Consider the following 22,849-nt stretch of genomic DNA (forward strand, 5'->3'; position numbering starts at 1 on the left):
CGCTTATTGAAAATAGCAACAAGAAATGATAAAAATAGAATCCAGAATATTCCAACTTTAATTTGTCCTTGAATTAAAATCGAATTTAGTCTCACCATCTACTTGGAAATAATTAATTAATTCATTATGGATTAATTAGTTGGAGAAATTCAAGTTCGAAGTCTTTCTGAAGTCATGCAACAGTTATCCCTTAAATTAAGGAGATTATTCATTAATTAAGGAGATAAGATTGAGTTATATTTGAGTTGTAATTAGTTAGCTCAGTTTACTGAGTTAAGTCCAGTTAAATTAGTTCCAAACTGTTTGAGGAACTAATTGTGAGTTATCAGTCAGTTGATGCATGCATGCACTCAACCAGTGTACTCTAGATAATTGAATATTCCCTCATCAGAAACTCATGCATGTCTATTATGAGAAAGACCCAGTTGAGCTAAATGTCAAGGACAATGTACTATCAGTTGCATGTGTTTTCCTATAAAGGAAACTCATGCATGCAGTCAAGGTAAGGTTCCTTGAGGATTGTGCAGTTCTGACAGTGTGTTAGAGCAGTGTGTGAGAGCAGTGTTCCACTGGGTGAAGGAGAATCATCCTAGAGGAACTGTACAAGGAAATAGGAGCTTGGAGGGTAGAGGAGAAGGCTTGTGAGAAGCCAGGTTTGCTTGTGAGCATCTAGGAGGATTGTACTGAGAGCTGGCTAGCTGTGAGAGCTAAGGCTTTGTATAATTATGATGTATTTCCACCTTGTATGATAATACAGATAGTGGGGTTTTTAGCTGAGGCTTTCCCCAAAGTATTTTCATGTGTCTTGAATGATTGATTCTTCTTCTTCTGGTTATATGTGTTCAGCTCTGATTCAGCTCGATCTTTAAGCTTCTGCAAATTGATAGTAGAAGTAGATTATAGTATTTTTCTTTGGTATATTGCATTATTGGGTTAATCTACAGTCAGATTTTCTACATGGTCTTAGAACGATATTTGTAGAGAATTTGCAGAATTTCTACGTTGCTTCCACAAGTATGGTTGTCCTAACAATACATCACAAAATTCAAGAGGAGAAACATCACACAGTACCTCATCCGTGAAGGGCTTGATGCTGTAGGGAAGGTGACACTGCTGGATGACGCAAAGATCTCATCCTTGGTGAAACCACCCAATGGTGTACGGCTGTGGATGTGTTGTAGTATTTAAGCCTGAATGCTTCATGACCTTCGCTGAAATGAGATTCTTTTGGCTCCCGTTGTCGATAATGAATGGCAGCGGAGAACCCTTCATCCACATATGTGAGTGGAAGAGGTGTTCCCCCTCCTCTGTATCTTCAGGCTCAATCTTCTGGATCTTGGTGGTGGCCATGGTGGCACTGGGCTCCACATTAATGATCTACTTCCCTTTATTAGTTCCCTTATCGAGCTTTGATTCAGAGTTAGAACCTACGTCTGATTCAAAAGCCTTCATCTTGGCCACCTGCGACTACTTGGACCGAAACTCACTTGTATTGTGAGTGGAGCTCTTATGAAATTCACACCATTTTCCCATGTCCTTCTTTGTCTTCATGGTGTTGTTCTTTCCTTGCAGTTTTGGCGGGCTATCCTGAGAGCCCCACCTTGGTTTGGTCCTTTTTTCTATGGTTTGGGAGCGCCTTTTCCTTTCTTTATATTCACACAGCCAAATTCTTGCTTGTTTTATTTAAACTTCTTCTCAATCTCGACAACGTACCGATACGTTGTGCCGAGTGAGAAAATGTCCAGGAACTCCATCTTGTCCTGGTTGTACTTGTGTAGACAACTATGATACTTGAGCACCAAATGCCGCTTATTATCCTTAATACCCAGCTTCGTGTGAAGGGTATGGAAAGTATTTGTGAACTCTGGCACATATTGGTCCCTTCCCTGTCGTAGCGTGGTCCACTTTATGTATTTACCTTCATAGTTCATGACAAGGTAATATTGTTCCTTGATGGCATCTCAGAAAGAATCCCAGGTGGATGCAGCTGAAAACAGTGAGGGTTCACTCTCGTCCTTTTGTTCATAGTAGGTTTCCCACCAATCCTTGACATGTGGGGCGGCTTTGAGAAGTGAAAAAGTAATCTTTTCCTAATTGGAAAAGTCATGAACTGAAAAATATCCTTCCAATAGATTTAACCATTTATCTATGGTGTCTGCATCTATCAGGCCTTCAAATATGGGAATATCGAAGTTAACTTGTACCTTAAAAGGAGTGGTGCCTCCAGAGTGGCTGTTGGATGAAGATGCATCACTTGTGGGTAGTTGTCGAAGGATATGGGCAAAGTTATCCATCATCGTGTCCCTCTGTTACTCGAGGGCTTCCTCGAGCAATATTTTGAAAGGATCTCCTACCCCCTCGTCTTTCTTTTCTTTCGCCATGGTAGGTCGTTTTGTTTTGCGAGGTTGATCTTGTAATGGTTCAACCAGATCGAGCCCTAACTCCTTACACCGACCTTGTTCGAGACACGCAAATAAAAATAGAGAAAGAGCATACCACTCTAATACCACTGATATGAACTTAAACATGAATGCAACAAATTATAGATATAATCATAAGTACAAAGATGCAGCAGAAAAAAACTTCATTTCATTAAAAGAAAACTACTGAACTATGCTTACAAACAAAATGGAAATAAGATAGCTTTGGCAATGGTAGTTTATCTTTGAGAAGATATGTGGTGGCTACATGCCTCTGAAATGTGTTACAATGAGGCTGAAGGGCCTATTTATTATTGAAAAACGTGAGAAAACCCTAAAAAACCAAAAACCTAACCCAAGGAGATGTAACACTAAGAGTTTGTGGGCCCTGTTGGGGTTAGTTGGGCAGCTAACTTCTGACCCATAAACTGTCACAGATATCCAATTGGATAGTTCATCACAACGGATTTGATAAATTATACTTAAAAATCTAAAATCTACACTGTGAGGGTTTATTTCTCTTTAAATTCATGGATCTGTCTATTGTTGTTTATTGCATATGCATGCAAATTATAATTATGTAGAAAATAGAGGAGCGAAATAAAAGTTCACAAACCATGATTTGATAGAATATATAACCTTGGAAACCCTTTCAATAGAAAACCTAGCTAGAAGGTGAGGTTGCACTCCACTCTTTCTCTGAATAGAAAATGGTTGTGAGTACAAAGAAGTAAGGCTTGTGGCCCATGGGTTACTACAGTGCACAAATCCTCTTTGTGTCCTCTTTCCCTATCCCTCGTAGCTACTATGCTCGTCTATAGAAAAAATGCACTCGAAATTAATGGAACCCCTTTTCCTCCTAGTGGCCTAGTTATAACATACACTGATAGCCTACTAGCGGTTAGGTTTGACTCCCTCAACTCTTAACCAAAGTTACAATATGGAATATTCTAGTGCCTTCTTCATCATAATCATGTGACTAGCCCCTTTTCCACGAGTTATGTGGGTTGATGTGGCATTCTATCGAATTATGGTGGTGAAAACAAGAAGGTCAATTTTCGAGTGACATAATTGTTGCATACAAACTCCGATTGAAATGATTCTTATGTCGTTGGAAAGTGTGTATAAAAGGAAAAAGGATGCTTCACTGAAGCAACAAAGTTGTACCCAAAAAAAATATCATTTGATGCCCCAAAATGCTACCAAAAGGTTTAGACCCTAATTTGCTAAACTGAGTGTCACCAGTAAAAATGGTCATGTAAGTTGATTCCTCCACTTTTTCCCCTGTAAAAGCATTAAGATGGATGGAAAAAAATATGATGATCCAATCCGGATAATTTTTGGCACACAATTTTTGCTTTCAACTATTTTGTGGCACATGGTGATTCATCCAATGGTTTGTAGTTTTGGTTAAGAAACTATAGTTGTATTCTAATCTAGACTAAATAGATTGGTGGTTTATGAATATTGCGAGTATATATATATATATATATATATATATATATATATATATATATATAGATATATATATATATATATATACTTTTTAAAGAATAGAAAATTATTTCTAATTTTCCAATTTAGATTTCCAAAGTAAAATCTTTATATTAATATATGTATTTTCGATTACATTTTTTCTATTTTATTAAGAATCATTTTACAACAAAAGTTAAACTTGTAGAAAACTTCCAATTATTTATAACAAATTTATAATATAAAACTATATTAAAAAATAAAATATTATGCATTAACATAAATTCGATTCTTTTAAATATTTATCTTCAATATATATTCAAAATTTAAATAAAATATATATCCACTATTCACTTGCAACATTTATTACCATCTATTATACTTATATAACTTTTAAAAAATGAAATTACTCTTAAATTCCTTCCCAACTAAATAAAATAATGTCTCAATTTTAAAATATACATATATTATAACAAAATTAAAAATAAAATACAATTAAATATCTATTACCATCCATTATACTTATACAACATTTTAGGAATGAAATTACACTTAAATTCCTTCCCAACTTAATATAATGTCTCAATTTATATATATATATATATATATATATATAACAAAATTAAAAATTAAATAGAATAAAATATTTACATGTGTCTTAAGCTATCCAATTCATTTCATAGGATAAGTTTACCTTAGACCATAGGCAACAACTAATGTGGATATGAGATTGTAAGGAAAACGTATTGCATGTTCGTGTCTAATTTTCTTCATAAATCTATTTCATAATGTGATATGAATTAACAATATAAGGCATTTATTATGATTCCCTTTAAATGTATATTTATTTCAATTTCTCTAATTTTGAGACATGTTTTTGGTGATAATCACATTAAGATTTATTTGTCAACACGTTTTAAACCAGTAAATATGGTTTATCTTCAAAAATTTTCTATTCTTTTATCATCCACTCCCTAACTTGAATTCAACAATTCCCCTTCTGCATATACACACTCTCTACAAGTCATATATTTATTAATTTAACATTAAAAAAGTGTACAAACCATTTATATCCTTCCAAAGAGATTTAATACATAATAATATGATATTTATCACCCCACCACATGGAAAACAATTGAAAGTTTTTTAAGAAATCTAGTAACTTATAATAAAACTATAGAAACAATTATTTAGGAAATCTACTACCTTATGAGAGTTGAGACCGAACACGCGTATGTGAAAATGGCTGACTTGTAACCTCACCAACCTCTACGCTCTCCACATCACCTCTCCATAATAAGGACTACAACTCCTTGAATGTTGATATATAGTTAGATGCAACTTATTGAAAATGGATTGAATACACCAACCGGGCAAAGGAAAGAACCTTCCAAAGCAAAATTCCATTTAATAAATACTAAGGCTTTGAATGGAAGCATATGTGCTCTTAAGATCATGTTGAACCTTCCATTTGGGGGGTACTTGGAGTAAAGGGCTACATGGAGTAAATAGGTGGGAATCACATCAATTGACATTTGACATAATAATCATTTTCTAAGGAAATCTCTTTCCTTCCCTTCTGTCACATCATATCCCTCAATATCTAAGTATACATTCTTATGGAATATATAAATTACATCTCATCATTTCCCAATATAGTTATATGTCATGGTGATCATGTCATGAAAGTATGCAACACAATTTAAAAAATAGAACAAATGCTAGTATTTTCAAATTAAATCTTTGGTTTTGATATTAAGTTTTACATTTGGAGTTTGGAATATATACAAAGGTGTTCTGCAAATTTTTTATGCTTTGATAATTAATTTGGTTTGAAATTGATATATATTTATTTACATTATATTTGTTTTTAGATATTTAATATATATAATTTAAGTATTTTAACTTTTTAAATGTTAAATCTATTTATAAATAGAAAAATATATTTTAAATAATTAAAAATCTCAATCTTTCTCAAAATTATATTTCACTTAAAATCATTAACTCAAAATTATATTTCACTTAAAATCATTGAATAATTACACTACACCTATATACAAATTATATATAACACATAAATCCTATTATAATCTTAAAATTACAAAATTTAACCTACCTTGAATATTAAAGATAATTTTAAGGTGACCATGAGTCATAAAGTCCATCGTACTTCCATAAATAATGTTGTCCTTATTATGTCATAAATCTCTCGAAAAAGGGCATTAATATGCATTAAAGGATTAAATAGTATATTGAAAAGTGAATTGTCCACTTCTGAGGATTCCTTTCTTTGACTAATCCATATGATGTTACAGGGTTAATGTCAAACTTAGGTTGCTAATTTGAATTGGATACTTGTTATGGAACTTAGATTGTTTTTACTCTCATTGTTAATAATGAAATACAAAGACTTTTGAAGTATCCGCATCTAGCGGAGTAACAATCACCTTCAGTAACAATCACCTTCGTTTTTCCATGATTTGGTTATGGCTGAAAAAACTAAGTTGTGGGATAACATTAAAGAAAATGAATGTAAAGGTGGTAATCTACTTGCCTCAGTTGTAATCTTATGCAAAAGGGTTTACGAAAAGTGCTCAAATATATTGGAATGGATGCGATATTGGAAGTTGTTTATTGGTACACACATTATTTATATATATATATATTAGTTCTTTGTTTTCATAATTTGTTTATTAAATTATAAAATATTATTTTTTTATTTTTTAAATTACAAAATATTTTGTAAATTATATCTCGTTTTTTTTTTCTTACTATCTTTATTAGTATTTATATATTTATATAACATTTTAATTTTTATGGTCAATTATTATATTTTTTTTATGTATTGGTGTAAACAATTTTTGTATTTGATGATTAGATTTATCTCATCATTTTTAAAGTTTAAATGGGTTGTTGACATTAGAGCAAGGGTTAGTTTGGAAAGAATTGGTTTGGTTACATTTGTACAAGGATGTGTGAGAAAAGATCTAGTGTTTCTTTTTATCTTTTTCCCTAATTTTTAGTGAAATTTTGAGTCCTCTAATCCAATATATGTGATGTACAAATCTGGCTTATGGATGAGATAAGGAATTATTGGATTATTCTTTCTTCGTAAATCCTGTGATATGATGACGAATGCCTTCATGTGAATGCTTTAATATGAATTCTTAGAATATAATCTATGTTTTTATGAATAAATGAAGGTCCTAATTACTTCATTCCTGTAATTCTAGTAAGTATCTCTGGTGGGAGCTTCTCTAATCTCTAGAGATTGAAAATGCCAATGCTTATGGGGTATTTGTTGGTAAAATATTTCAAATCTAAAGTCTAAAACTCTATGTCAACATGGGCCATAAGGGCATGGCATGCATTTCTGTACCATTTTATAGAGAAATCATGAAATTGGTGTAATTTTTCATTTTATGTATTAGTCTTCTCAATATTTCAATGGATCAATGGATCCGACATATGTTTTGCGTACATAATGCCACCTAATGTAATGATATGATGACAATTCTCTTTACATTTTTTATTATTAGATTCCCACCCAACATTGAAAGTGATCATTCTTTTCTTAATTAATGGTTTTATCAAATTTGTCTTCTCTAAATTACTAAAGTGTTTTTCATCCAAACAAGGCTATTAGTTATTAAATCTTTAATTGAAAAATTATGCATCACATTTTTTCCTAAGAAATAGATGTTTTAGTTCATCTTGACCTTCAAAATCAACACAATCCCACAATCCATGTGGGCTTTCTAACTATATGTGATCCATGATACTATTATTTCGAATATTTTAAAAGTTCTTGTGGATTGGAGGTCAATGGAAGAGCTGACTTAAGGGTCCAACTAGAGGTGCAATTTGATGATGTGCAAGTTCTTCATACATACATGGAAAACAATGCCATGATAACAATGCCATGATAGTTATATTATCCAACAAAGCTCTATCATTAAATGCTAGTTTAGTTTCCATCTCAAAAGTGTTTAATTTGTTTGTTTTGCCCTTATGTTTGATCCTATTCAAATAAGATTTAGTTAAGTTTCAGAATTAACTTAAGATCTAAAATATATCTTGGATTTTATTCTTAATCTAGTTATTTAAATTATCAACTATAACTAAAAAAATTGTATTTTTAATACTCTATAAATTATCAAAAGTACATTTTTCCCTTAAAAAAACAAAAACAAGCAAAACAAAAATTTGAAAATATATCTACATTACACTTTTCACAAATCATAATATTACTTAAAAAAAATATTATAAAATTAGTATACTGTGTAACTCAACCTATAAAATTTCCTTTCTCTAAGTATCTAGCATATTGAGTGGTCAAAGGGTGATTGGATTACCTTGCTACTCTAAGTCTTTCTAAACCATTCTCTTTTGAGGTTTAAAGATTATCACAAATCATAATATTACTTTAAAAAAATATTATAAAATTGGTATACTGTGTAACTCAACCTATAAAATTTCCTTTCTCTAAATATCTAGCATATTGAGTGGTCAAAGGGTGATTAGATTACCTTGCTAATCTAAATCTTTCTAAACCATTCTCTTGTGAGGTTTAAAGATTATGATAAAAAAATAATTTTAATTTTAATTTTAATAATACACATTTATGTAAATATGAATTGAATTAATTATTTTTCTTTAATTATTTAAACTATATTATTCATTAATGTTATATTAAAGTAAATTATTATCATTAAATTGGAAGTGGAACACAATAACCATCATATACTGAACGAGAAGTGCAGTAAATTTATAAAAAAAAACATATATCGTTTATAGTGATATGCATATTGAAAGCAATCGCAAGAGTGTAGGGCGTTGACAATCCATATGATACAATTGATAAGCTCTCTCTCTCCTTATAGGGCGCTTACTCTGCACCACTTTATTATATAAATAGAAGTGAACAGAAAGGAATCCTATAATTATCATATGGAAATTCATTTTCATTTTGCTGCCAGTCTGCTTCTCAAATCCTTTCTCAGAATCTTGCCGGACGGCGACTTCGGAATCGCATCCACAAAGTAAACTCTGTGTATTTTCTTGTAGAAAATCACCTGCTTTGCCACGTACTCCTTGATTTCCTGCTCGCTGATTTCCGACGACTTCACCACGAACGCCACCGGAACCTCGCCCGTCTCCTCGTGCTGTTGACTGTAAGCACAACAATTAAATAAAACATCATGTTAATAACAATGTTATAAGTGAATTTTTTTTGTAATTTTTTTTAATTATGATGGAGGAAAAGATTCTCGATTTTTTTTAAAATTTTATATAAATTCACCCTATAAGTTTGAACAAAATTTAAAAAAATGATGGTGAAATAATTTTAAACGAGATTATAATTTTTTTAATATATAAATTAATTTAACATTTCACCAATTATATAAATTTCCTTTATTATATAAATTTTTTGAATACAGGAATAGATTTAACAATTTGAACTACTTTAATGTACTAAAAATGAGAAACTCTTTCGTTCCATAGTGTTTTGGGCAATCCACCAAAAAAATTATTTAATTATTTTAACTGACTGAAATATTATGAGTCATCATTGGTTACTGAAGGTGGACTTACGGAACGACTGCTGCGTCAGCGATTGACGGATGAGCCACAAGTAAAGCTTCCAGCTCAGCAGGAGCCACCTGGACAAAAAAATGTAAGTTTTCCAATCCGGAAAATGACTGAAAATACAATGCGACAGGCAGTTTAACGGCAGAGAGGGAATGGAGGTGTACCTGGAAGCCCTTATATTTGATAATCTCCTTTACTCTGTCGACTATGAAGATTTCTTCGTCATCGTCAATGTACCCGACGTCGCCTGTGTGGAGCCAGCCTTCTTCATCGATTGTAGCGGCCGTGGATTCCGGGTCGTTAATATATCCTTTAATGGCGGACATTAGGGTTAGATATTTAAAATACAGAGGCTCCAGGACAAGGGCAGGTAAGATTTAGGGAAAAAGAAAACATACCTTTCATTATTTCAGGTCCGCGGATGCAGATTTCGCCGGCTTGATTGTGCGGGAGAGACTCGCCAGTTTCTGTATCGAGAATCTTTATTTGAGCGTTCCGGACGACTGTTCCGCAGGAGCCAGATTTGACGGGGAAAGGATTCTTTGCGAAGGCCAGGTTCATTGCCAGCACCGGGCCTGCTTCTGTCATGCCGTAGCCCTGAAAAAGTTAAACGATTGGGCCTGTTAGATGCAAAACTAGGTAGGGTATTTGGAAGGAAAAGCAAGGGGCTAGAAAAATTGGTCCATTTTCATTTATATATTTTAAAAAGATTTGTAGATTGCTAAAAGAATTTGCAGGTTCCTAAAAGATTTCGCATATTTTAAAAAGATCAGCCAAGGTTCCAAAAAATTTAGCAGATTTTCAATTATAAATTTTAAAAAGATTTGTAGATTGCTAAAAGAATTTGGAGGTTGCTAAAAGAATTCGCATATTTCAAAATGATCGGCCAAGGTTCCAAATAATTTAGCAGATTTTCGAAAGATCAGCCAAAGTTTCTAAATTTAAGATAAATTTTCATTCTTAGAATTTTTAAAAGGAAAGTTAAGATTACTGACCTGCCCGAAAATGGCCTTGGGAAAACGCTCTCTGAGGGCATCTTCGAGTTCCTTCCCGAGAGGCGCAGCGCCGGACATGATTATCCGGACGGACGAGACATCGTACTGGGAAACGATGGGGCTCTTTGTGATGTCCAAGACAATTGGAGGCACAATTGGGGCAACGGTAACCTTGTATTTCTGAATCAGCTCCAGACAGGTCGTGAGGTTGAATTTCTGCATAATCAGGGTCGCAGCCCCGGCTCTGAGCGCGCAGAGGAGAACCGAATTGAGAGAATAGATGTGGAAAAGAGGCAAGACACAGAGTATCACGTCCTCGGAATGGAAATACAGATTGGGATTTTCACCATCGACCTGCTGGGCAACGCTGGACACCAGGCCCTTGTGCGTTAACATCACGCCCTTGGGGAGCCCCGTGGTTCCGGAAGAATAGGGCAACGCCACGACATCGTCCGGGTGGATTTTCACGGCCGGGCATTGGGTTTCGTCGGCTTCGGTCAGAACGGAAATATGTTGGCAACCTTCCTTGGGAGCATCATCGATTGTGATGACGAGCACATCGTGGCTCTGCAGATCGGCCAGTTTCTCAACATAAGCCGCCAGCGTAACTATGATGCGCGCGCCCGCCGCCTTGGCCTGTTTGGCGATCTCGCCCGGCTTGTAGAAAGGATTGGCCGTGGTCACAATGGCGCCCCGGACAGAGGCCCCCATGAACACAAACGCAAATTCGATGCAATTCGGAAGGAGAAGCATGACAACCTGCCCCTGCTGCAACCCGAGCTTCGCCAGACCGGCAGCGACCTTGCGAGAAATCAGTTCCACCTCTGAAAAGCTATAAGTTCTGTCTGTCGCCCCATCGATCAGACAGGGTCTGTCTGCGAATTCCGCTACTCTCTCAAAGCAATACGAATGAAGAGGCAGATGGTCGGAGATCTCGATATCGGGAAGCTTCGATCTGTACAGATGCTCGACCTTCTTGATTCCGTTGGCCATGGCGATCGAAATACTGAAAATAAAAACCTTTCAATTGATTCAATCCCAATCCGAATCTGATCAAATTCTCCGCAGAAACAGGCGAAAAATGGCGGAAAACGTGTCTGACAAATGTAGCCTGCAGTGGGAAGAATTGAATGAGCTGGGGGCTACTGAGAAGGAAGCAGAGGCCGGCTTTTTATATTGGATTTTCCTGTGCAGTACATTGTCTGGAAAGCCGGCCTGGAATTGTTGGTGAAGAGTCAAGTGGCGTATGGTTGAATAATGGGCAACCACGGCAGGCGATCGATTGAGTGAGTGGGTGGAGGGTCCCGTGGCCACCAACTATGCGATGTGAAGGAGCGGTTGGATTTTTGACGGAGATTATGACTTCTTCCATTGACGTCTACGTTGCTACCTACCCCGAAAACTCCATTCGGACAACTCGCCGGTAATACGCCGTCTACCTACCCCCTTCCCGGCTAGGCCAACACCCGCGCTCTCTCGCCCACCGCTTGTTTGACCGATCACCCAGACATTTGATTCGCTGTCTTCGGACCGCATTTGTCAGTCAGTTCACACCAGGGTGGAAATTGGAATTGGTTAGATTACAATAAGAAAAATGGCTTAGCCAATAGCATGGGAAATCCCACTTACAAAAAATGATTTAAATTTAGATTTAATGGTGTGTAAAATGTGTTTTTGACTATATAATAGATTTAGGATCTTCAAAAACGAGGACACTTGGATCACTGAAAGTTTACAACTCAAATCTTCATTCCAATAAATCTCAGGGTAAATTAGATTAGGAACCATTTTTAAAATTTATAACAAATAGATCTCTGGGTAAAAAAAGTTTCCCAATTTCCAAAAACATGGAATTCCAATTTAATTGGGTTTATTTTGGGAGATTGAGAGAAATATTGCCCTCTGGATCACTAAAAGTTTACAACTCAAACCTTCATTCCAATAAATCTTAGGGCAAATTAGGCTAGAAAATATGTCTGGAAAATCTCTAAAATGTATAACAAATAGATTACTATATAAAACAAATTCCCAATTTCCAAAAACATGGATTTCGAACTATATTAATTGGGTTTATTTTGGGAGATAGAGAGAAATATGTGGGATTCCCTTTATCTAATTTCAAACCCACAAATGATATGATGAGCTTTAATGTAATGACTTTGAAACTTGTTTGAAAATTAATAGTCCTCATACAGAAACATTTTATATTTCTCGTATAAAATATAAAGATATTTTCTATTGTAAAAAAAAGGGAATTAATTAATGAGATCTTAATTACCAGCCATGAGGTTTTTATTTTATTGGAAACTGGGTATTCTCTTTCATGAAATCATAATGTTTTGTAATTTAAATTCTATTTGAGATTTTTGGTTTTCATATAAATTGGTTAATCTATTTCATGAAGTTTTGTTATTTAAATTGTATTTTGAATGCCAAATGAATTTAATATTTTGGAAAACATTTGGAATATTTGATTTCACACGTTTAATAATTTAAAATTATTTTTTTCTAAATTTTAACTAAATTTAAGATCAAATTTACCAATAAATCTTTTAAAAATAATAGTGTTTAATTATTTTAGATTTTGAAATTTTTACTCTAAATTCAACAAAACTTTTTTTTATCCAATTATAATTTTTTGTCATTCAAAATAAAATTTGAATTGCAGATATAAATTTAACATCTTAAAAGAATCCATAAAACACTCAATCACAATCCAATTTATAATTCTTACCTATCTTTTCCAAAATTTAAGTAAACTAAACCAAAAATATATATTTAAAAAATCCATAACATATAACCAATAAAATACTAAAAAAATTCCAAAATCAGTTATTAAAACACCCTTATTCCATAAAATAAAAAATACGTTAATTAGATTCGAACTATGAAACTAGAAATGAGTTAATGAGACGACAAACTCATTTTTAAAAGGTAGAGTTTCAAGTTAGTTTATGTTTTCGAAAATTTTGTGATCAGCGTCCTTTTAAACGTACTCACATTTTCAGTGATTATGTTTATTTTAAAGTTTTAATGAATTTTGTATAATATTTTCTTTGAAAATAGTTAAATTTAATTATTTATTAATCTATTTTAATTTGTTTGAGGAGGTTGTGATTAAACTGTATTGTTAAAGAATTTTTTTATATTAAGGGATTAAGTTTGAATCTGGTGAATACAATTATAACTAGGTTAAAGATGAATATTTTGTTTTTTTTCTATTTTTGTAACTTTTCTTGTTGTGAGATGAATTTATGGATAAATGTTAACAATGACGTATATGTTACAAGAGTTTTCACATTGCACGAAGACTTTATATCATCAGCCTCACCCAAACCATATCCATCTATGATCGCCAAAAGTTACTAATTTCTCAATTCGAGTTATTGCTTTACAAGGAAAACTTGCCATGCTTATTGAGCAAATCCAACCATCGTAAAGCTTTGGTTTAAGATCTGAGTGAGGGCCTACCACTCCCTTGTCTTATTTCCTCCTTACTCACCTTCTCCAAGCTCCATAACACCTTTTAAACCACTCCCTATGTTGTTAAAAGTTGACCTAACTTAAAGTGGGTGTAATTTTCTAATAATTTTCATAACTTAGAATTGTTGTACATGTTATTTTGTATTTTACTTAAAAAAAAGTATTATTTTCTTTTTCTTTTTCTTTTTCTTTTCAACTTATCCTATCTTGTGAAAAAGGATCCATATTGTTTACTTGTAACTCAAAAAATGAGAGACCAAATAAAGAAGATAGAACCAATTTCTTATCATAATAAAATGTTTCATGAAAACCACCCTATTCCCTTAAAAGAGAGAATATGTATAACTTTTATACTCCAAGAGGAGGAAGAGAGAATATGTATAATTTTTATCCTCGATGAGGTGGAAGAGAGAATAAGTATAACTTTTATCCTCGATGAGGAGGAAGTTCCACTATCCTTGGCATTTTATTTATCCCTTTATGCAAGGCAAGGTTCCCCAAGTAGTAGTTTTGGACAACTAGGATTACCATTCTCAAGAATAAGTATAACTTTTATCCTCGATGAGGAGAAAGTTCCACTATCATTGGCCTTTGCTTTATCCCTTCATACAAGGCAAGGTTCCCCAAGTGGTAGTTTTGGACAACTAGGATTACCATTCTCAAAATCTTGTGTTTGTTGATTCTCTTGAGCCTTCCTCTTATTAACCATTGGAAATGCCCAACTTTTTAATTTAGATAGAACTCATTTTTTCATGAAGAATGAGTTGATGCATAAGGATAAGAATTCTACAAATGTCATCAAAGATGACAAATCTAACATAGCAGTGTTTTATTCTCATAATCCAAGACTTAAGTCCATCTAAAAAATAGTCATTTTGTCCAAAAGACCCTTACTGAGACCAATCTCAATTAAGCATAGTGATAGCTCTCTCAAAATGTATTTTTATTTCACTACACAAAGTATTCACAATATCCTCTATAACTAAGATATGTTATAAATGCAAGGGAAAATTGAGAAAACGAACACAAAGTAGCATCCAAGGCATATTGCTTGATCAGATTTTGGAATGAAGTAGTTATATATAGTCGTGTGCTTCCCTAAAGTTAGGGAACCTACTCTAAAATTTTCTTATAATCACTGTAATCGAAACATTGAACTATATTAAAAAAATTTAATTTAATTAAATTTAAAAACCTTGGAAAAGAAACATATCTCACAATTTTTTATCCAAGATAAGTTTTTCAGTGATTAAATGACCCCTTGATGTAATAGTGTTTTTCAATACCTTGGTATTAAAAGCTTTGGTGTTATTCTTTGTGGGTTGTATTTGTCTTGCGATTGTTATCTATGTGGTGCTCCTTGGTTTTTTTGGTCTAATCTCTCAGATAACGTGATATATTATTTCCTCACTTTGGTACTAACATTATTTACATGTTAAGTCTCATGGGTCACTTTTTACTTACATTTGTTGGTCCAGATTCTCTCAACTACCGAAATTAACCAAGATCTTTTACTTCTGTGATGTTAGCATAATTTCATGTGAAAGAGTATGAAAAACCATAGGTGTATACTTTAAAGAAAATGAAACATAAAAGAAACCACCAAATCAAAGAATACACACAAATTGATAACAGAGTTCACTCATTGTGGGTTATGTCTCCGGGCCTGATGTCAAGGGTGGGGAGTTTGGTTCATTAAATGTTGCGAGATGATGATGAATACATGATGTGTTCTTTGTCAATACAAGGAAGAACTCTCTTAACTAGAGTGACATCCTCTACACGATACATTATTCTATAAGAACTTTCACTCATAAAATCTATCCTTCAGCATGAAGAAATATCAAACTCTCAAATGAAGTGGTATACAAGGATCCTCTAACAAAATGGCAAACAAAGATCTCAACATCAAATCATCATCTCAGCAAAAATCAAAAGAAGACATGGCATCAGTGCATCTTATACCTCCACTTCTAGGGATGGCCTGAAAATGCACACCTCTGCTGAAGAAATAGATTGTACAGTTGAATTCCTGGCAAAAAATCATGAAATCTGACTGTAAACTCGACCCCTTTCTAACTCAGTCAATTTTGGGCTCCCTGAGAATCTTAAAGATTCTTCAAAGATTCTATTTTGGAAACGGGAAAAAATTCTTCTGCTCAAATGAAGAAATGGAATGCCCCATTAGATTCTTGGCGAAAAACTAGTTCATTTGAGTATAAACTCGACATACTTTTGACACCGTAAAAATTAGTCTGAGAGAATCTTAAAGATTCCTCAAAGATTCCTTATAGAGAATATTCTTTGAAATATTCCCTATCATATGCTCTAACAATATTCCTAGAACCTTCTTGAGATTCATGTGTTCATTGGCATACTTGTGCCATCATCTCTCATCCATTTTCCATGGTTCCCTTTGAACGATTTGAATGTCATTTTATAATAAAGTGTAGTTGGCACAATGGTTGGCATAGTCATATTAAGTTACTTATTGTTAGGGAGGTTTTAGTTCAAAACCCATGGACTCCCAATTTTGGTCTTAATATAATTTTATAACCATATAATATATGTTATACATATGACCATATTGTAACGACTCCCCAAACCATGAGAATAAGACAAAAATGTAGGGTGTGCCATGCCAAGGCCACTTGGGCCTAATTTGAGGTGCCATGTCACACCATGTGATTGGGCCATATGGCAAGCTCTCATTGGTCCACATCATATGCCACTTTTGTCACCTACATGCCATGTGTCAACTTGTTATATTGCCACATCACCTGATGTGGTGCACGTGGTCTGTTGATTGGGCTACCATGTGGCAGATCGCGGGAGTGCCACGTGGCACCATCTCGTTGACTTTTAACTCTTTTTTTGTTTGTTGGTACAAACTTCAAACTGCAATAATTTTCTCATACGGATTCAGATTTCAGTGTTGTCTGCGACATTGGAATTAGGACGACGAGCTCTTCGCACTGGTTCTAGTTTTGATGAAATCTAATAAAATTGAATTTTGAGTCTTTCTAGAGCCACCTGGATATTTTGTTATCTATGTGATGTTCATTGTTCTAGTGTAAATCCTTTAGTGAATGTAATAATTTGATTTCTTCACTTAGTATTAATATCACTCACATGTCATGCCTCTAGGTTAATTTTTGGGTTATTAATGTAATGAGTGTATACAAAGGTCATGGCACTCCTATTAAAATAATTCTTACTTTATATGATGAGTTTTAAAGGTGCATATGCACAATAATAAACAATGAATGCTAAACAATATGACACTTCATATTTAACCTTTAACATATATACAACTCCAAAATACAACATTTTTGCAACTTTATTACTAACATAATGATGCCATTTTTTTTAAAGTGACAAAACTTATTATAAATCATTTGTTAACCAATAGTGAGGACAATTATCACTAGCTACAATTTACAAATGCACGTTTACTCATCACCATGGTTTATGGAAAACCATGCTCTTTGAAATAACATATTGGTACTTTGTAAAGAGATAGACTTTGATTTTTACTAAACATCTCTAATTTTGGGGACATTAAATTATTTTCTTATATCTAAAAAAACAAACTCTTAACCAATAAAAAACAATTTTAAAAATTATTCCAAAACTTAAAAATTATTTTAACCTAAATAATATTAACCAGAAAACCAATAAACTTTATAATCATTGTTATAACTATATCCAATAAAATTATAGATTTTTTCTTAACGTTTAACTTAAATTGGATATAAATCCAAATATTAAGCTCAATTATAATTTAATTTTTTATTTAACACAAAGTGATTTAATTTTTTAATTTAATTTAATTTATAATTATTATTTCTATTATTTATTTAAAAAAATATTTAAAAAACATACCTTATTATACATGTGTGGAGTACGTATATTATTCAGATGTATAATAACGGTGACATAAAGAAATTTATGAATATTATCCATCCGAATTGGGGAATGGATTTGAAAGAAAAAGCTTTAACATGATGTAATAGTGGCAGATCCCTAACGCTTATATGAAGTAATCTGTCTGCAATGTTAATCATATCCTCATGCTGATGTCAGCATGAGGGGTGCCTCCATCAACATTGGACATAACAACGGAGGTGGGGTCTCCATCAACATTGGTGATAAAAGAGCGGTAAGGTAAGCAATTTATGAATAGGCTGTATTGTGTTAGGTTAATTTTTGTTTTTTTTAATAGTAAGTTTGAGTTGTATAATTGGTAAAATTTGAGTGTTTTAAGAGTATTTTAGGGTATTGAATTTATTTATATATTCAAAAATACATTTTAAATCAGAAAATAAAAATAATTTTGTCCAAAATCATATTATTTAAATTTAACGAAAAAATACCAAAATGTCTATTAATTAGATTGCGCCTAACACCATTACAAATATAACAATAAAATTCAAAATAATTTAATTATTGATATTTTGATTAAAATTTAAAAAAATATCATAATCATAATGTTTAGATTATTTTAAAGCAGATTAAAATAACCCGAATTAAAGTATAAATAAGTATATTTATTAAATATAATAAGTTATATACATTATTATTAGTAGATTAAACCCCACACAAATTCTATTTTGTTAACAATAATTTTAATATATAAAATTAAATGGTTTTGAAATTTGAATTATTCTATTTTGATTGTAATTTTTTATTAAAAAAAATGCCATTCTTAATATAAAATGGATTTGGCACCCATAAATATCTATACATTTGATAGCCATAGTTCCATCAATTTTGTATATATTATATTTCAAGTTAAAATAATTAGTTTCCTTTCATTTTATTTTTCACTATTAGAAAAGGGAAAATACTTAAATTATTTAGAGTAAGATTAAATTCCATGAGAATACTATATAAAGCATCATTAAAAACATATTTTCTTTAATCAATAATGTATGAAACACACTTTTAAACACTTTTTTGAGTAGAAGTTACAAATTTGTGATTATAGTAAGGATAAATGACATGTTAATTGTTATAGATATTTTACTGGCTCTTATTATAATGGATTTTAAATTTATAATAATACAAATTTATTTTTTTAGATATCATATTTATTGTCATTATTATATTGTTGAGAGTTATGAAAATGACTAAAATTCAAAAATGAAATAACAAATAAATGAATACAAAATCTATACAAATCAACACAAGATGTATCATATGTAAATTAATACGGGAGAAAAACCAACTAAAAGGTGAGGCTTGTGTTCTACTCTCTTTTTTTCAATTATGAAAATGAATATACAACAAAGGGGCACTCACTATGGAGTTTCCTTTGACACTATGGCCTAAACAACTACTAAAGAATCTTCTTCCCCCATATTAAGCTCTCAATTCTCGCTCTACAATCTCTGCTCTACTATGGAACAGGTACAATCGTAAAATAATAATGGAACCCCTTCTCCTCATAGTGGCACAATATTTAACATGATGTAATAGTCATCTAGGATAAGGGTTTTTGCATGTGTCAACCCTTAATTAGTGTTAGGATTTGGACGTTCTAGAAGCTTCTTGAAACTCCACATATGGTTAGCCCCACAATCGTGAGTAATGAGGTTGATGTAGTATCCACTTGATACTATGGTGGTAAAAAAGGTAGGTCAATTTGTAAAAGGTGTAACTTCCACATGATAACTTTAATTGAGGTGATTTTTCACACCATTGGAAATATCTCGGTGTGTAGAACAATGTCAAAGAGTTGGAGTTATGTGCACAAATATTTGACCCCAAAAAGTGCCATTTGATGCCTCAAAATAGTTTTGGAAGTATCTAGATCCCAAATTTCCAAATTGGGACCTACCAATAAAATAGGCCAATTCTTCCACCCAAAAAGTACGAAGATAGATGTCAAATTACGATCCAAACTAGATTATACCTCCCGATGTGGGAGGATTTTGGTCCCTAAAAGATTTTACTAAATAATATGAAGAAAATTTTCCTCTATATTCTCCCTATAGTACCACTTTTCCTTTCCTAGAAGTTTTCCTTTCAACCCAATCTACCAAAAGTCATGTTTCCCTTATCTAGTAGTTTTGGATTTCTTCTACAAAACTCTATATTTTTTCAACTTTGCTTGGGATTCTAGTGCTAAGTCCTCTATGATGGTAGGACCTACTCCTTATATTGATGATCCAACATGGAAGAATCATAGACTTCCAAATTTTCTACATTCACTACTGAGTAAATGTGCATGTACAAGGGAAGACTAAGTTTGTAAACATTATTACCCATGTTCTGTAATATCTCAAAAGGTCCATAAAATTGAGTCTTAATATTCTTACTAGGGCCTTGTATTCTTTCCATATCCAATTGTAGCCAAACTTTGTCTCCTACCTCAAATATTTTCTCAGTTTTATGTTGATAAGATTAAGCATTATACCTTCCTTGTGACTTCATCGATGGCTACTATACTTGCAAATGGGTCTCCCTAGTCCTTTAAAAAAAATTCTCCACTTTTAATGCTTCTCCTATGACATTTTCCCTCACTCTTATTTTCTATCCATATACAACATCTAAGGGAAAAAATAGAAAATACCAAACTAAGTTTCAAAAAGGGACTTACTCGTAGAAATATGGGTTACTCTATTCTAATAGTGTTAAATATAGATCAAATTTCATTTCAGGTCTTCAATGCTTCTAATTGTTAGCCCTCAAAACTTGAACCAAAGTCCTATTGAATAATTATGTCTGCCAATTTTTTTATGTTCTAGATGGATATTGGTGGCTAACCACCTCTTTCACTGACTCAGAATGGTTCCCCATCTTAGTATATTTTCTACAATTTTTTTAGGTTTCAAAGTTCCCACATGGTTTTGAGGCCTTATATAATGTTTTTTGGGTACTATAATAGGTTAGGCTTTCCATGGAATTTCTTATATTTTATTGAAATTATTTTGAATCTCATCAATATATTTCTGATGGGCTATTGTGCACCCCAAATGGAATTTGTATGAAAAAGTTGCAAGCTCAAGAATTTGATGTATCAACTAGACTCCTTAGGGCCCACATTCCTTTGGCCACTTCATATCCTAGGGTTAGGGTTATGGAGCTTTATGGTTTTTTCCTCTTATGGTTTATTAATTTATGTCAAAAAGCCATTTTTAGCTCTCGTAATGGGTTTACTTTTAAATGAGCATATTTGACAACTCTCTCTTTAGAGATAAAAAACCACAATTCTAGCTAGTTTGTATTATATTGTGTTTCACAATCTTTTGTTATTTCATTTATTAATAGATTTCATTTTCATTGTTGTGCTCTTCGCAATTTTTCTCAGTTTGTGTGCTTGTGTGTATGTCCATTCACATTCCCACCTTTCATTTCATTTTATACACAATCAAGATCAGTGATATCAAAATAATTTACTTTTTATTGTTTTTTATTGCATGTACTCAACATGATTAGGGTATAAAGAGTTGGTCCAAATAATTTCTCTTGGGGTAGACCACTCTTACTACCCCAAGTGGCATCACATGACATATGAAAAGAGATATTATGTATTATCCTCCAAATACATAAAAAACCAAAAGTACACACCATGTACTCCAATTTGAACATGAAGCACAACCACAACATATATAAGAATAAGTTACACAATAACTCCTTGAAGAATTGGAGAAACTCCTCCAAATACCAATTACATTCATACATCCAAAAGACATCTCCTAAATAATGAGTATATAAACTCTATATATACCTATTCACAAATTTTCCATGTGACCATTTATCATTAGGCCAACCCTATTGCATATACAATTACATATATATATATATATATATATATATATATATATATATATATATATATATATATATATTTAACTCCATATATGCCCGCCCTTTGGATCATACCATATACATTCAAATCAATATAGGCTCCCTTTGGGGTCATAACATAGTACCCTCCTTCAAAAGTATTTTTCCTGAAAGCTTTACAGTTAAGGGTATTATATGTGATGAAACCAAATAATAGGATTTCCTTGTATTCCTACATTCTTCTTTCCTTTTGATCTAGGTGGAAATCAATTCCCACCCACTTCTTCCACTGAATTAAGGGTTCTCTATCTTCTTGGAAGTTTTTCTATGGTTTTTTGGGTCCCAAACTTCCAGGGCCATTTTGAGGCCCTAAATGATATTTTTTTATCTATTCAAGCTGCTAGAGTTTTCCATGGCATGCCCTTTTCCTAGTTGAAACTTGTAATACTTGAATAGTTCTTTCTAACGGGCTACTGTGCACCCCAAATGGACATCGTATGCAAAATTTTCCTCATTGGGAATTTGATGTACTAACTAACCACCTTAGGACCCACAAACTGTTTGGTGCTTCATCTTCTAGGTTAGAGTTTTAGACCTATAGGGTTCCTTCTGTATGTTAAATGACCATTCTTCTAGCCTCTTGTAATATATTTTGTTAATGCATGTAGCTGGCATCTCTCTCCCTTCATAGTTAGCTAGCACCTTCCTAGCCACTTTGTGTTCTACATTATTCTATTATTTTATTTATCAATATAAGTTGGCTTTTCACTATATTACTATTCTCTTTGCTATATGTCTATTTGTTTGTGTTCCATTTCCTTTCCGACTTTTCATTTTTCCCTTTTACAACCCATATCAATGTTATTAAAGTGATTTTTTCCTTTTTTTTCCTCAATGCATGCCCTCGACAAGGTTATGGTACACAGAGTTGGGTCTTGAGCAGGTTTCACTTGGGAACAATCACTCTTTCTAAAAAAATTGACATCCCATGGTAAAAGAAAAGAGAGATGATGGAGTAGGATGTCCTATCAAGTTTTTTATTAAGGAAGCACTCATGCAACAAAGGAATGAGATGATGGACAACTTATCCTA

The 22,849-nt window shown here is 32.7% G+C and overlaps 1 protein-coding gene across 1 annotated transcript; it reads right to left on the reverse strand.

The window, feature by feature from the left end:
• Window positions 1-8,640: 8,640 nt before the first annotated feature.
• On the reverse strand, window positions 8,641-11,702 carry LOC149238315 (4-coumarate--CoA ligase). Its single transcript, XM_089372988.1, has 5 exons — window positions 10,481-11,702; window positions 9,884-10,082; window positions 9,650-9,795; window positions 9,489-9,556; window positions 8,641-9,065 (listed from the first exon to the last, which is right to left on the reverse strand). Exons 1-5 carry the CDS (start codon window positions 11,471-11,473, stop codon window positions 8,858-8,860), a joined length of 1,614 nt encoding a protein of 537 aa, XP_089229114.1. The 5' UTR covers window positions 11,474-11,702; the 3' UTR covers window positions 8,641-8,857.
• Between the last annotated feature and the right edge of the window lie 11,147 nt (window positions 11,703-22,849).

This window comes from Pinus tabuliformis, chromosome 8 (assembly GCF_031772625.1).
Source record: "Pinus tabuliformis cultivar Carrire ecotype Pingquan chromosome 8, CPIR1, whole genome shotgun sequence".
Lineage (NCBI taxonomy): Eukaryota > Viridiplantae > Streptophyta > Pinopsida > Pinales > Pinaceae > Pinus > Pinus tabuliformis.